General features: G+C 42.6%; 1 protein-coding gene across 3 annotated transcripts in view; it reads right to left on the bottom strand.

Annotated features, from left to right (window-relative positions):
* Nucleotides 1–14,181, bottom strand: part of slc12a2 (solute carrier family 12 member 2) — a 67,463-nt gene extending 53,282 nt beyond the window's left edge. For all 3 annotated transcript variants that reach the window (XR_013932547.1, XM_080419757.1, XM_080419756.1), the window contains exon 1: nt 13,038–14,181. Coding sequence is in view for 2 of the 3 variants with exons in the window: in XM_080419757.1 (XP_080275883.1) it covers nt 13,038–13,601 (564 nt within the window). In the remaining variant the exon portion in view is untranslated. The remainder of the gene's footprint in view (nt 1–13,037) is intronic.
* Between the last annotated feature and the right edge of the window lie 3,063 nt (nt 14,182–17,244).

Consider the following 17,244-nt stretch of genomic DNA (forward strand, 5'->3'; position numbering starts at 1 on the left):
ATCTCACCGGGAGAGTGTCCTTTAAACGAGTCGAGTGCTTCCAGAAACAACAGGCAGGTGCACAACCTCATGTAAATAGAAGCCTTTTCAGCGGGACTAGGGAGAGCCGTGGTACCGTCGTAAGCTTAGAGGGAGGGAGCCATGTGCCTAAAAGAATAGATCTACAAGCTGTCAACGCCTCGCGATGTAAAGCGTTGCTAGCCTGTAGATCAGTTATTTTTGGAACAGGACACTACCGAGATAGCACTCACTGACAACACAAAAAGGGGCAGCAGATTTGACACAGATTGTGTGTGTGTGTGTGTGTGTGTGTGTGTGTGTGTGTGTGTGTGTGTGTGTGTGTGTGTGTGTGTGTGTGTGTGTGTGTGTGTGTGTGTGTGTGTGTGTACTCCATAGCGGCTGATAGTGTTTGATAAATTGTGATAGCGTGATAAATTTGCCATGGTAGATCATCAAACATGCACCACACACCCCACAACAGGGGTTTCATTTGGAACGTGTCACCTTTTTCAGCCTTCTTGAGTTTGCCACTCAAAATTATACCAATATTCCTTATGTTGTTTATGATAGTCGTTGAACATGGCTTATTGTTGCTGTCCAAAACTTGTTACTTTTCAGAAATCTAATTCTAAAATAGCTGATCTACTGCATGCATGCTCAAAACAGGTCGTGTTTTGAGCATGTAGATCGACTTGAGTGCTACTTTTGTTTGACACTGTAGTATCGAAGTAGGGTATTCATTTACGGGGGGAAAAAACAAAGTTAAAATATGGACATAAGGTTTCTGCCCAACATGCCTATTTATCACTTTTGGCCTGTAAAATATCTGCTTGGCTGATAGGCCAAAAGGTTCAGTTTGCTTCCTGAATGCATTTGATTTGATATAACTGCACGTTAATTACGTCTAATCAAAAACAAATAAGACTTTGGTTAATGAACAACCAGGTTCACTCTGCATTCCTAAACCGAGCTAGCTACATGTGAAACTAGACAGACCGCATACCTCACTTAACAATATGACGCCGACATCATACACCCCATCCACCTCACATATCACTCATGGATCATGGTGACATTTTGACTTTGTTCTTGATTGGAACCTTGTCCCTTTCAAACCATAAGTTCATCATCTCTTGGGGCAAGCATACAGATCATTCCCACCACCAAGGTCTCATGACAATCCACTCATCTATCTTGGTTCTGACCTTGACCGTACACATTTTCCAAGGTTCACACGTTCTAGTGGCCAGTTTGATTGCAGACGGCTAAGTCAGATTTCATGGATTAGTTTAGTTTATAGGTTTTTCTTCTTTTTACTTTTACTTTTTTTTATGAATCTGCTCTTGCCTGTTATGACACCTGGATATCTATCCATTTTCAACACATTGTGTAATTGTGTCTCTCTGATAGCTCCAGCTATAATGAAACACTGTTTCATTATAATCCTCCCAGCCATTCTAGATTCTAACCTCGATTGGGACATTGTCCTTTGAGCTTTTCAACCCAAAAGTGAATCATCTCTTCGGGGCTGATCTGATCAGTCCCACCAGGTTGCATAGAGATCCACACATCTGTTCCAAGTTATGTTGCTGACAGACAGACAAAGGGTCAAGGGTTATAGACACTCAAGAGTTCTGGTCTAAATCTGTTGGCAGAACCCAAAACCCACGTATCTCCATTTACAATATATTATCCAATGGAGCAAACATGTTTCATAGAGGAGTTTCGTCCTAGCAAAAACTCCAAAATGTTCAAATAAAATTAATGTTCATAAATTCTAATGAGAATAAAAATAAAAGATCAGCAAAACCTTGTTGATCTGCCATCTTCTTTATTTTTGAACATTTTACCAAGTATAAAATAGGTCCTAAATCAAATGGTTAAAAAGCGACAACATAACGTGATGTTGTTGACTGTGTGTGGAAGCAGCAAACACAATGAGCACTGAGACCCAACAGACAGTCACAACCACACATGCCCTATGCACTGAGCAGTGGTGTAAAGTAACTTAAGTACATGTACTCAAGTACTGTACTTGAGAGATTGAGGTATTTTTACTTCACTGGAGTATTTTCAATTTTCAGTACTTTTTCTACTCCACTACTACTCAGATGCGAATATTATTCTTTTACTCCACTACAATTATTTGAAAACTTTAGTTACTAGTTACTTTTGATTATAATTACAAAACATACATTAACACATACATTAAAATAGCCGATCTACAAGCTCACAATGCGTCGCGATGCGATGCATTGTGAGCTTGTAGATCTGCTATTCTCAAAAGATTTCTTAACATTTTATATATTAGAAAACTTGGGAACTGGGACATTCTGCACAATGAATACTTTCTACTTTTGGTACTTTAAGTACATTTTAATACCAATACTTTAGAACATTTACTCAAGTAAATTTTGAATTCCGGACTTTTAATTGTAACAGAGTATTTCTACATTGATACTTTTACTTAAGTAAAACATTTGAGTACTTTTTCCACCACTGCCTATGGGAGCCAATCAGAGCCGGGATGGAAGTCATGTGTAGAAATGCAGTGAAAGGAGCCCAACTCCTTTCCAGTTGACGTTCTGCTTGTTGTATTTAGCCTGCAGGCATGCAGCTCTACAGTAGCTCCATCTAAAACGCTGCTTTGTAGCCAGTTCACAATCATGAGCAGACATGTGCATTCAATCAAATCTCCTCTTGGCAACACCGCTATCAAAACAGTGAATTCACTTCATCCTGTCATGGTATTCTGGGCCAACTTCTTGTCATATGCAAATTTTCTAGAATTTTAAAGCAGCAATCCTATTTGATTAAAAAGGTGCTGTAAGTGATATTTTGTTAAAACCAAACATTTGTTGTTAAAAAGTTAAAGCTCTATATACTAATAGTAATCATTGTTATAGAACGTGTGTTCAGTAACAGGGGGTCTCTTCCATGTCTCTCCAGCACTTTAGAAGATAAAATACAGTTTCAGGTGGGTTGCAAATTTCATCCAATCAGGAGAGAGAACCCACTCACACCCATTTATCAGCTTCAATTTGTATCGTTTCGTCACTTCCAATTTCACTTGTTTTCTCCTGTATCCTGTAGGAGTTCCCTGTCCTGATTGGATGAAATTGGTATCCCACTAATGACTCGAGGTGGAGAGACAAGGACACCCTTGATAATGAACAAACATAAAAAATCTCACGTCTGACTCAGAATAAGAAAATGTATTCCTGCTTCGTGAAGACAGACAATGGTTTTCCAGTCTGTACATAAAAAAAAACACAAAAAAAACAAGCCAGTTAACTACTTAAAACCTAAATACTTCATCGTAAGACAAATAACAATCTACAAGCTCACAACACACCCGGTGAGCTTGTTGATCTTCTATTTCTTCCGTCTTTTATTTTTCGAAGATTTCTGACAGTCTTTGAACAAACAGTGGACACCAGGTTGAAAGCGGTCAACAAGATAAGTCGCATTCAATTGGAGTGCCGCAGCCAACCTTGCAAAACAAGGTCCAGCATTGTTCCCCGAGTAACCCTCCCCTCATGCAGTTTCACAGTCCTGCAGGGATCCCAGCCCCGTAATCCAACACAATTCAGGAGGTATAGAGAGAGAAAGGCTCGGGGAGTAACACTAGGCCGCCTCCATTTAGGTTCCATCAGCACGCCCGCCCTAGGTGGCCCGGGGGTCCCACCTCGGGAGGGGAGGGGGTGAAACATAGGAGCACAATAACAAAAACGCCTGCATGGCGGGGTCTTTTCTTTAAACAAAAAGGAGGAGGATTCTCAAAGACTCACAGTCTAGGATATCTGATAGGTTCTCGCAGAGGCCTAGACTGGTGGGAAACCACAACCCTTACTATACTATTCATCATTGTTATCATACTAAAACTAATGATCTTTCTCTCAAATATATACACTGTACTCTTTCTTTCAGAAAAATCAGATCAGACATCCTGAGTAGGAGGTGCTGCCTGGTAGGCAAGAAGATGTACAAAAACTACAACGATGCAACCTCCCAGTATTGCTCTTAGTTAGGAAAGGGACCACACACACACACACACACACACACACACACATTCCCATTAAAACCGGGAAAGCGTCCGTGTCATTCTAGATTTTTGCATTGGCTATTCAAAAATAGCCAACACTTTTGTGCCTGCGAGCTTGTACAGCTACTATTTTTGAAAAATCTTGAAAGTGTAAGAACTACTGATTTAGAAGGCATTTATAGAATCGGCCGCAGGTCTTCATGGGTTAAAAAAAAAAGGCACGATAGATGGACTTGACCTTTGACTTGTGCCATTTTGTGTTGTGTCGTACTACAATCAAATGAAGCATTGAAGTTAGCCCATTGTGCTTAAAGGAGTGTGCGGCCCCATCCTAACTAAGAGAAGTACAGGGGGGTTTTAGTCATTGTTTTAATATATAGAGACAGAGTGTGTGTGTGTGTGCATACACACACACAGTATATGGTTGCTGTCGCCATCGTTCCTGTCGGTGGAAACCTTGCATCTCCATATTTCAACGTATGTTTTTTTGTAAATTAATGCCCTCCATCATCATACAAGAGTGTCGTACAAAAGTAGTAAAAATAGCCGATCCACAAGCTCATTCTATTTCCCCTATTTTAATTCAAAAACATAATGATGAAAAAGGGGGTTTTGGACATATGAGGTTTCCACTGCACAGCGACGGCATACAGTATATCTCCTATAACCTTGGGTGTGCTGCACAAAGACAGAACAAGTGGAAATAGCAGAATGAATCCATGTCCTGGTAAAGCTGGCCTCACACACACACGTGCACGCATGCGCACACACACACACACACACACACACACACACAGCTTGCTTTGTGTGCGAGGCGAGCTAACCTCCCAGCACCACCTCCTCATTACGGCGGCCAGTAAACAGTGCACGACAACATTATAAAAATACACCATCCATTCACCTTAACCACTTAAGACTCATGTGACACAATGACAGTAGTACCCTCAGGTTGGTATTATGGGAGAGGATGATGCTTCAAAAAAAAAAAACGTGTAAACAAACACGCCGGTTTATCCCTCTAATCTGATTATTCAGGGTAAGTAGAGTATTACATTACGACATAAAAACAGTAGTACACATTATCCACCACTGTGCCTTCCACAAGCGTAAAAAATATGTCCTCAATGGAATGAGAGTGACAAATAGGAAACCCAAAAACATGGGGTTTTATTTGGTATTTTGGGGGACCCTCCCCTATAAATCACAAAAAAGAAAACTATATACTTCGATAAACGGGGTCCCACAGGGGTACGTATCTACTTTCTTGGGCCCCTCCTTTTTTCCCTCTACACCACTGGTTCTCAATGTGTGGTCTGCGAACCCCCAGCCAGGGGTCCTTGATAGTTAGATTAGGAACCCAAATGGAGCTTTATGGGTATGTAACTTTGAGAATGTATAAATGGAACGGGTCCATTTGGTTCCATTTGTACATTCTCAGAGTTAAATGAACACAGAGGTTTTTACAGTGTAGGGGGGGGTGTAGGGGGGGGGGGTCTGTAGCTATTTTCATATCAAACCTGGGGGTCCTTGAAATGAATACGGTTGTGAATCACTGATCTACACCAAATCCCTTTGCAGAAGATAGCCGATCTACAAGCTCTGACACGGTATGAGCTTGTAGATCAGCCATTTGCCATTATGATATCTGACCAGAATAGGGACGGACGCTGGTGTCCACCAAAACAGTCTCAGCCACCAAAACATGACCCGCCCTCCAGCAATAAACCCTGTTCAGCTAGCTACACAGCAACCGAAACAGGAGGAGCAACATGTCAAAAACGATGTCTCTCTTTTCAACTGAAAACACTGTTGAGGCAACAGTTGAAAATACTACACACGTGTGCCGTGTCGTGTTTCTAAGCAGAACTTAACCTCAACTACGTATTCTGGGGGTGAACATTCAGCGAAGGAAGATGGCAGATCTACAAGCTCAGATTGTGAGCGTGTTGCTTGCAACACGTTCAGAGCTTGTAGATTTGTGTCCTTGTAGATTTGGTGTCAAGTGAAAAACAGCGGAGGAAACCGGTCAATGGCATATCAGGTTTAAGGGGTTAAGGACCATAGAGGTATTCCGTCATGTTGAGTGAGTCCATTGACTACTATGGTATCATATACTTAGATTGACATTACTGATACTACTGACCGCCATTGTACAAAGTACACAATGTTCAAATGCCATATCTGTGTTTAAATGTGGGCAGTATGTACAGCATTTCTTAACCAACATGGTGTAATGCAGGCAGTGCACCTCAACAAGCATTTCCTGTGTGCAACGCAATCAGTTCCTGACATGACACATTCTGCCTTTGACCACCTACAGAGCAGCTACACACACATGCACTGATTCTCAAACACACACACACACACACAGATTAGGGGTGCAATAGTTAAAAAATAATAATAAATTAATACAATTATCGATTTGTAATCAAACCCTATTTTGGGCATGTCTTTATAGGCTTTGAAAAACCTCAATAATAGCGTTGCAAGTTTGTAGATCAGCTCTAACTATTTTTGCACGACACTGTATTGCAACAAAGTATAAAATAGGTTTTAAGTGATTAGTCAAATCGCTGATATTGAATAAAAATGTGTATACGTATATAAAAAAAAACAAGCATCTCGATTGACTAAACGAAAAAATAAATCTAAAGAAAATCATTAAGAAAATAATCCATAGTTGCAGCCCTACCCCAGATTGCTACATATTAGGTCATGGCCATTAAGTCAATTCACTTTTAACTAAATACAAAAGATCAATTGATTAATTTACTAATTTCTGCCTCTTGGAATTATTTAAAAAGGTAACTACACTAAAATGTACTCTTTGTTATTATTTAAATGCCAAAGGAAAGTTCTGTTTAATTGTTCAGACACAGTGAAAAAAGCTTCATCACCGTTTATCGTAGCGTGTCTTTTAATTGAGCAACTGGGTTACATGAGGAACTACCTCACTGCCTTGCTCTGTTGAGGCAAACATCGATTGACAAATAAAACAAACAACAAATAAAAGACATCTGGTGTTCCCCCTGTATGCAAGCAGACTGTGTGTGTGTGTGTGTGTGTGTGTGTGTGTGTGTGTGTGTGTGTGTGTGTGTGTGTGTGTGTGTGTGTGTAAGTAACGTGTCACTGGGACAGTAGCATGTTTGGGTTGGGGACAGTCAGGGCACCAGGCATCGATATGCAAACCCAGGCATGCTTGGCTGCCTGCCGCTAAATCAATCTGCCCTGTCAGCTGTTTACCGGCCAGTCAATATGCTCCTATAGCACGCTGCTGCTGCTGCTGCTCTGCTGGCTGCCTGTGACAACTGATGCCTGCTGGAGCAAAAGGGGGATGTGAGAGTCACCGCTCATCATCATCTTACCCAGAGGATAGTATACGCTGGCTGGAAAGCAGCTCAAGCTCACGGTCACATTCAAAAACAAGCGAAAGAAGAAAGCAATTTCCTCCTAGACGGCATTTTTTTTTTGATTCTACCTCTTTTGAAATTTCAAGGACCCTCAGTTTGTTATCGTTGCTGTCGGGCAGAACCCTTGTATGTCCAAAACCGTTCCTCTTATCATTGTAAAAAGATTTTTTTTAAATAGTGAAAATAGCAAATAGCAAATTTTGTGTAGACTCTTAATCTGCGAAAAAACATAAAAAGATGAAATATGGAGATTAGAGGCTTCTACCCAAAGGCAACGGCGTGCATTAGACCCCCATTTGATGCCTTTGGACCCCAAACAACACTGTATAATCCCCAGCATTAATTTAACTCTCAGAGTGTACATTGCATTTGCACACTCTCAGAGTTACAGACCCATAAGGGTCCATATTTGGACCCCTGTTGGGCCCCGGACCCTATGTTGAGAGACAATGGCAAAAAAAAAAAAACTCACGGTCACATTCAAAAACCAAACCAAAGAAGAAGCAATTTCCTAGACTTACAGCGGCAGCTTATTAAATAGATAATTAAATCAGTCTATCATCTGACTTTTTTTCCATATCTGCCAACAGCAGTAATCTCTCGGCGATGACACTAAATGACACGGGACCCAGGCGTTTGACTTTCACTGACATGCTCCCCCCCGATCATCCGTGGGCACCAACAATAGGACCTTCTCTTTTTGACCGCAGCAACCTTGAAAGAGGAACATATACATACCAGCACTTTTCATCAAAAACTACTTTACGGCTGGATGCCGAATCACCTTCTAGGAGTATGAGGAAAGGGGGGGGGGGGGCTTACTTTCTTTCCGTTTTGATTCATTTCTGCTAGGAGCAGACACAGCGATCTTGAACTGTGTACAGGGGAGGGCTGCCTGTGTTCAGGGTCAAACAGAATGAAAGAAATTCCAGACGAAGCAGAAAAATTCAATAAAAGAGGCATCTTATAACATATCTTGAGCCGGCTAAGGAATATCTCAAAGTCACACGTTATAAAAACCTACTTTATACTTGGTTGAGCGTTGTCTCTTGCTCCGGAAATAGCCCATCTACAAGCTCACAACGTGTTGCGATGCAACGCGTTGTGAGCTTGTAGATCGGCTATTTCCGGCATGTGATATCAGGCTTAAGAACCTCTCATTTTCAAATGAGCAATGGCGGAGATTTTAGACCTTAGCAGAGGTCACCGACTTCTAAAACAATATGAAACACTCATTAAAATGTGGATAGAATGAACAATCCCAAACTCAAACTGTGGTGCACTGCATTGCGTGGCCCTTCTGAACCGTGCTTGTGTGCTCCTCGACTGCTCCTTATCCTAACATCCATTGTGCTTTTCATTAAACAGATATATAAACATTTCGAACCAACATACATCATCAAATGGCATCGCCGGAGCGTTTGCCAAGACACTGACGCCATAACAATGAACAGAGCACCCCAGAGTGCAGCAGTGATGTGACGAACATGACCAAACAGGAAGCATTATGCAAGACGTCCCGGGGGACATGGAACGCATCACATCTAGGGGGCAATATGTCTTCAGTCCCCTGTTCCTCAGAGTCCTCATAACTCCCCCAGCATGCCACTGTAAACATACTTGACCAATAAACAACCCACGCTCTCATATCTTATACGAGCACCACTTAAGAACACGCATGTGTGGAACAGCGGCATTTGCTGTTGTAGGAGTTCCGGAAACTTCAAAGCATGACATATCCCGTCACATATGACCTCCATCGGATCATGTGATGAAGGTCATATTTGTCTAACAAGTGTAGCATCTCATATAATCCATTAAGCTTTGTGTAGCTACTATTAATGACTATATAATTAACTAGAATCATCATCGCGGTGGGGTAGAAAACTTGTATGTCCAAAACTATTACTTTTCAGGAAATGGAGGGAAAAAAAGAACCACAGGTTCAAATGGATCCAATGTAGCTATCCAAAGCTCTAATAATTTCATTGGTTAAATATTTATCAAATTCACAGATTTTAAAAACATGGCGTGCCCATTTTGGGCATGTCATAGGTTTAAAAGGAATTCAAATAGCATGAATTCTTGTGATGTTGAATTTAATCTTTGGTTTGTGTAACATTAAACAGATTATAGTAACGTTACGAACGTAGTTCATGATTTAGATTAGATTAAATGCGGTCAACTGCGGTTGGCTCAATTCCAAATCTAACGTCCAAAATTTAAAGTACAGCAGCCCAACTTGAAACACAAACATGTCCCTATGTAAACATCTCGCTTAAAAGTTCAAGTGTGTCGGTTACTTCATTCAAACTGGGCCCTACTGTTTTTGCGAGCAGTTTCCACCAAGTCAAACACTTTTCCCAAAGCAGAGTTTTTAAGTCACCAGCTGTTACTACAATAACAACACTAATGAGAATTGATGTTCAGTTCAAGATCTTCAATAGTTTTTTTGGCAAAGCACAACAATGATACAAGTACAAAAAGTATAGGACAAGTAAATGTACAGGAACTTGGCCACCGCCTATGAATTCTGAAATGGTCCATTGTGCTGCACACACGATATGAACATCCGATGGGTTGAAATGCAACACAGCAGACAGTAACACTGGCATATCACAATATCATGTAGAAAGAAAGCATACCAGGGTATGAAAATACATCTTCCATTTCCACCCCCATTATATAACCCATTGTTAATGTTTGGGAGAGAGAGAGAAGAGGGAGAGATAGAAAGAGAGATACAGAGATGGAGAGAGAAAGAGAGAGAGGCACTTTATTGTGCCCAAGAGGTAATGCGTCTTTGGCAGAGTGCTACAGTCTGTCGCTTCACATTAAAAAACATCAGAAAAACCTGATAAGCATTTGACATGATGCTAGGGGTGTTTTAAGGTGAAGTTGATCTACAAGGTTCCTGTGATTGCCAGTGTAGATTTACCACACATGTCAGTACACACATAGTGGTGTGTATCTATGCTGTCGCAACAGGTTGGACTATTATGAAGCACACTTTGCTTTTTAAATACTCGAACCCTAGCGTTCATATTCTGGGGCAAACATTTGGGGAACGCATTGTGAGCTTGTAGATGGCCTATTTTTGCCAAAGATATTGGCGTAGAGGGACAAAATTAGGGGGCCTAGTATACAGACCCCTGGGGAACTCTTGTCAACGAAGTATAAGGGTTTTAAGTGGCTAAGAAAACTGGCTTTCGGAAAATTCCCTACAAGCATCCACGTTCAATAAAATGGTTGGTAGTGAATTCTGTAAAAAACGTTTAAAAGCATTATACACAGACTAAAACGTTTTCTACCTGAAGTGAAGGAAAATCACGGCATCATATTATTTTTTCCTCTGCCCCGAGCCAAGAAGACATTGTTGTAATAAGTTGGCCTTAAGCTCGGGGTGCTCTGACACAGCGGGTCTACACGGACCATTTCAACCAGCTTCAAGTTACTAATCCACTTCTGAATCAATATGGTCGTGCTTCACTATCGACCTTAAAGGCTTTAGAGGTTGTTGCGTTTTATTCTATAGATATAAAAATACATTTTAGAGCAGAAACGGGAAACAAATATATCGCTGTAACTTAAGTGTTTTTTCCGTAAATGAATGCCCTGCTTGACCATACTACAGCGTCACGACAAAAGCATCAAAAGAGCAGATCTGCAAGCTCGAAACTCGGCGCGAAGCAACGCGTTTTGAGCTTGTAGATCTGCTACTTTTGCCGTTTTTTAAATTGAATCCTGAAAAGTAATAGTTTTGGACATATGAGGTTTCCACCCGACCCGACAGAGATGATATACTGGCATTGAAGTCATTGTCAGACTCTCAACCTTGAAATAGTGTCCCATGGGTCATTATCTTTCCTGGCAGATTCATAAACTCAAGCAAAATAAAAAAAAGATAAGAAACTATTCATCAATACTTAATTGGCTTTGAGTGCTGCCTTATGACTGAATACAATGGTTAGAATTTTGATAGGGAGTTATTAACAAACCACACAAATTGCTGTTATAAATAATTTGACCATGAATCTATTTTACGACTTCCCATGATGGGAGAGGAAGTGGGCGCGCCCCCTTGACTGTCCTTCGGAGGGGGCTATGGGGGGGGGGGGGGGGGGGTTAGGGGGTTAGACCACATGCCATGTGAAAGACAACAATGTGTGTATGGGACAAATAAAACAATGTATGGTCCTTGAACAAAAGGATGTCGGTAGCCATAGATACCCCCAGTAAACACTCTCCTGAAAGGCTGGCCCGCAAATAAAGCGGCAGGTCGCATTTGGTGTGTGTGGGCTGGGCAATATATCGATATTATATCCATGTTGTGATACGGCAAAAGGGTCGTCTTTTCTTCGTTTTGATCACTCAAGCCTTATTTTATACATTCACAAATTGTTAAAAATATAGTTCAGAAATAGCAAATATGCAACTTTAAAAGGTGTAATTTTGTGATGCGTTGTGAGTTTGTAGATCTGCCCTTTCCGGAAAAGCTACTTACTTTTTAAAGCAATTTTTTGACAAATTTGATGTGCTTATCATAGTATGATATCATGTCACAATATCAAGGTAATGGCATTTGGCCAAAAATATTGTGATTTTGCCACTTACGCCCTTGACATCTGACAAATAGCAGATCTACAAGCTCACAGGGCCTCCTACTGCCATTTTCGAAAGAGCCAAGTATAAAATGGGGCTTAAGTGGTAATGAGAAACCGGGTGATCAATATAAAGATCACTGGTGCTCAATGTCAGGTCTGGGGGGAGTGGGGACTCAGGAGGTTCAAACGGACCCTTATGGGTCTGCAACTATGCGAGACCTTGTTAAGTTAACAATGAGAATTTGGGTGTAGATTGGGGTCCCAAAGATTAAAGTTACAGTCAAAGTACAGTTAAAGTAAGGGTCCTTTTGGACGGTGAGGACCCCTGGTGGGTCCCGGCCCAGGCGTTGAGAAACCGTGATCGAGGTGATACCCGGCATCGCCTAGTGTCGCATCCTGACGCGTGCGTCGGTGTGTGTCGCTTTCCAAGTCTATCACCCAGTGTTGCCGTGTCCGCTTATTATAAGCGAGTCGCGACTTTGGGCTCGTTTTTCTGTAAAGTTGCTTGTAGATTATTGGTGGTTGCGGTTTTTTGGGCTTAAGTTTCTAAAGTGTAATTTCTTATTTAGGGCTTATATCTTAAGTATAGTTGCTTTGGGCTTGATTCACCAGTGGTCCTCAAACATTTTCATGCCAAGGACCCCCAAATTAATATACATTTATCTGCGGTAAATAACTTATGACAAGGACTCGCATACAATATTTGTGGTGTTAAAATGTTTCAAAAAATATTCCACATCATCTTCCTAGATTTTTTAGAAATTAGCAGATCTACAAGCTCGGCTATTATCAAAAAGCCAATATATATACATACAGTAGGTTTAAAGGGCTCATGTGGCCCAGTTGCTTCTTTTGGGCTCGTTCTCATAGACCCATTTGCTTGTTTCTCTAGCCGAATCTGGCAACACTGCCTAGCCACCAGGCTGTCGCCTGTCGCATCCTGACGCGTGCGGTGTGTGTGTGTCACTTGTCTCTCACCTTGTCCAGCTCATCGTGGAGCTCGCTCAGCGTGGGCCGGATCAGCTTCTCCCCGAGCGGCGCCGCCGTCTGCCGGTAGAAGTCGATGTTGGGCACGGCGTCGATGGTGTTGTGGCCGAACGTCCGCAGGTAGTAGGTGTTGGTGTGCGTGTCGTAGTGGTAGTGGTGCTGGCCCGTCGACGAGTGCAGCGACGTCTCGCTCATCACCGTGTCCCCGTTCTGAGCGGAGTTGTCGGCCGGCGGCGCCTCCTCGGCGTCGCCCGCCGCAAAGTTCACCACGCGAAAGCGGCCTTTCGCCTCCTCCGCGGCGGCGGCGGAGCCCGACGCGTCGGAGGAGGACGCGCCGTCATTACTGCCGCCGGCGGCGGCGGCCGCTGCTGCCGCGGCGGCGGCGTCGGGCACAATGTCCACCTGGAAGCGGCTCTGGCTGGGCGTGGGGCCGGGGGCCGGCGGGGGGTCCGTGTCGAGGAGGGCCGTGGTCGTGGCCGTGGCCGTGGCCGTGACCGCGGCGGCGGGAGGGGTCTCCGTCTCCGCGGAGGAGGACTCGGTCTGCGGCGCGGACATTATGATTCACACACACCCCGAATATCAATGAGACACAAAACTTCCGCGTGCTGTTTCTCCCAAAGTAACCCGGCTGCTTCCCGGACACGCGCACGCACACATACACACACAGACACACGCACGCACACTGACAAACACTCACACAGGCACACACACTCAAACGACTCTCTCACCCCCTCTCTTCTCTCTCTATCCACGTTGCCTCGGTGTAGCTCCACCACTCCGGGGTTATAATGTGGATGTTTTAAAATGGAAGCAGCAGAAGCACGCCCTGGTCCGCTCGGTTTATCCGCTGCCTGGAGCCTGTCGGCGGGAGGAGGAAGGGGGGAGCATCCACAGCGCGGGGGTCCGTCCGAACAGCTCTCTCTCTCCGGGTAGAAAAGTCTCCCCAGAACGAACGAACGACCTTTTCCTTCAGATGTGCGGATTTTTATTTTTTTTAACAATGTGATCCTTTGTAGAAGTGAGGATGACACACACATACACACACACACATACAGAGACAGGATGCTGTGCTATAGTGTGTGTGCTGCTGGATGTTTGTTCCTTCTCTTTCTCTCTCTCTGCTCCGCTCTCACTCACCGCCGCAGCACGGCTTTAAAGCAGGATGGGCGGAGACCCCGGGTCATCTCGCGAGAGATGGTGGCTGGGGGGGGGACAGGACATCGCCCCTCCTCCTCCTCCCCAAAAAGAAAAGAGTCAGGTGCTGACGTCACGCAATGCTGTTGTCGCCATCACTATTTTTCATTGGCACTGACGCATGATGATGCCTTTTACATACATTGACGTGTTTCTAAAGTTGTGTTCTTAAAGAAAAAAAAAACGACTTACAAAGAGTTGGTGCAGTAGCCTATAGAATAGTATGCAGAAAATGCAGCATATATGCAGTATACTGTGCCTGTGTATTTAGGCCACAATTAATTATTTGTATGCCCTTTGTGTTCCAGGCATGTTCTTTTCAGGAATTTATGTGAGAACTATTTCTGACCAAACTTTTTGTGTTTCTACTTACCAATATTTTATATAATAATGTGTTGTATTCTCACATGCAACATCGTAAAGCTTTACTTAAAAGAAAACCCATATACTGATCTCTAAATTCAAAAATAAATAAATTGTGCCTTAATTTAAGACTCTCCAAGACAGAGGGAGAGCATGGTAGTTCTCTATACCAATGTCTAAACAGGAACATATTAACTACTTTATCTATCTATCTATGTATTTATCATCAAATTATAAAAACCCATTAACCTATTTTTTAGATAGGTCTTTAGATAGATCTAGACAGCTTGTAGATCTGCCATTTTTGCAGAATGTTGGCCAAAATTGTTCTCCTATTATGACATACCCAGTATAGGGATGCTAGGGTTACAGTGATTAAACAAAACACCAAGTGTATTCAGTGATTACAGTTTTCACCAGAGCAGACCCTGGCTGCATTCATTCTGCTGTTTTATGAATATCACCTTAACCTTAGATTCTATTAAAAATAATTATAAAAAATGTGCCTTTCAGAACTAGAACTCTGCAGTGGTGTAAAGTAACTAAGTACATGTACTCAAGTACTGTAGGCTACTTAAGTAAAACTTTTAGGTAATTTTACTTTACTTGAGTATGACAAATTTTCAATACTTTTACTTCTACACACTTTTACTTCTACATCTAAGAGGCAAATATTGTACTTTTATTCCACTACAATTATTTGACAACTTTAGTTATTAGTTGCTTTCTGGATTTTAATTATTATTACAAAACATACATTAACCACTTCAGTGCGACGCATTGTGAGCTTGTAGATCTGCTATTTTCAAAAGAGTTTTATACATGACGAACTTGTGAAATGGGACATACTGCATAATGAGTACTTTTACTTTTGGTACTTTAGTATATTTTGATGCCAATATCTTTGTACTCTTACTCAAGAAAATTTTGAACACCGGACTTTTACTTGTAACAGAGTATTTCTTCATTGTGGTATTGATACTTTTACTTAGCCTAAGTAAAACGTGTGAGTACTTTTTCCACCACTGTAACTCTGCTATGATTAATACTATGAAACAAGCTCAGAATTGTGTTTTTTATGAGCCAGTCGTGCTTCTGTATTGCACGTCACAGACTGTTGGCAGCTGCTGCTTATTGCATAACAAACCAGAGTTTTCATTTGCATCACAATGAATTGGATTACATAGCATAGAATGAATGCAATGCAAAACACCCGTCCTTAATAATAACAGTAACGAGATTTTAGATAACTGTCTCAAGCTGCTGATTTTAGATAGCTCAGTTTGTCATGTCCTGCATACACACTTGTGACGGCCCTAGGGCCTCTGCCATGGTGTGTGTGTGTGTGTGTGTGTGTGTGTGTGTGTGTGTGTGTGTGTGTGTGTGTGTGTGTGTGTGTGTGTGTGTGTGTGTGTGTGTGTGTGTGTGTGTGTGTGTGTGTGTGTGTGTGTGTGTGTGTGTGCGCGCGCATGTGTGTGCGTGTGTGTGTGTGTGTGTGTGTGTGTGAGTGTGTGAGTGTGTGTTTGTGTGTGTGTGTGTGTGTGTGTCGGCTCCTGGTTGGAGGTAGATGGAAATCAGAGCACCACCAGGCCTCCGATCAGCTCCGCCCTACACAGACAGTTGCTCACTCTCTTCCACCCCCGGGCCTACCGTAGTATCAAAGACAAGACCACTAGGTTTATGAACAGCTTCCACCCGGCTACCATCAGACTGTTGAACAAGGCCTGAACACCGCCTGTCACCAGGCTGGCCTTGGACTTCACTTTTCCTTGTGAATCTATCATGTGGATTTTCACCTGTGAAAGTTACAGCCCCTTGTGGACTATGTGGTCGAACCTGACAATACGTTGACACTCTGTTTGCACTTTATCTGAAGTACATAGCTGCTGCTTTGTGGACCTACTGATTTGCAACCACCTTTGTGCCCTAACCTAATGCACCTTATGTCTAACCTCGTGTACATACTGTTCCAGCTGGATTATGCTATGTGCATGTAGATAGATAATAGATTTTTATTGCTAAAAAGATAATAGACTGTTATTGCTATTGTCTGCTATTGCAGGTGCCTGCCCACCACCGCAGAGGTTGTAGTTGTGTCTATACGAGTACGATTGGCTCTTGTTTGGGGGAGGGAAGCTGGGCGGGGAGGGTGATAATTGTCACTGCACGTATTCCTACTGGCTGGGGGCGGCACCTGTCAGCAGGGAGTGTTGGGCGGGAGGAGTATAGTATCCTCCCGGTGGGGGCTCCTCACTGGCAGGTGAGTCGGTAGGATATACACACAAATGTGTGTGGGGAGGAATCAGTTGAGATAACGACTAAATTAGGGTCGAGATAAAAAAAAAGAATAAGTGCTATTGCTCCTCAACTGTCGCAAAGAACTGCTGAAGAACCACCATTTTTGAGTGTGACATATGAATTTAACATGTTAATGGCAGTATAAGAGGCGGTTGGCCATATCCAGAATGACTCATTGAGTAAATATGGCTTTGCGTGTTATGGTCCAGATTTCTTGTGACTGGACGCATGGCAACAGCTGTGACCTTTCTATTATTAGATAGGCACTGTAACCACCATCCAAAAGGTCCACCTCATTCACACAACAGTTGGACAGACCACTGTACAGTAGGGCTGTAAACCC

This window comes from Gymnoscopelus braueri, assembly GCF_963280865.1.
Source record: "Gymnoscopelus braueri genome assembly, chromosome: 22".
NCBI lineage: Eukaryota > Metazoa > Chordata > Actinopteri > Myctophiformes > Myctophidae > Gymnoscopelus > Gymnoscopelus braueri.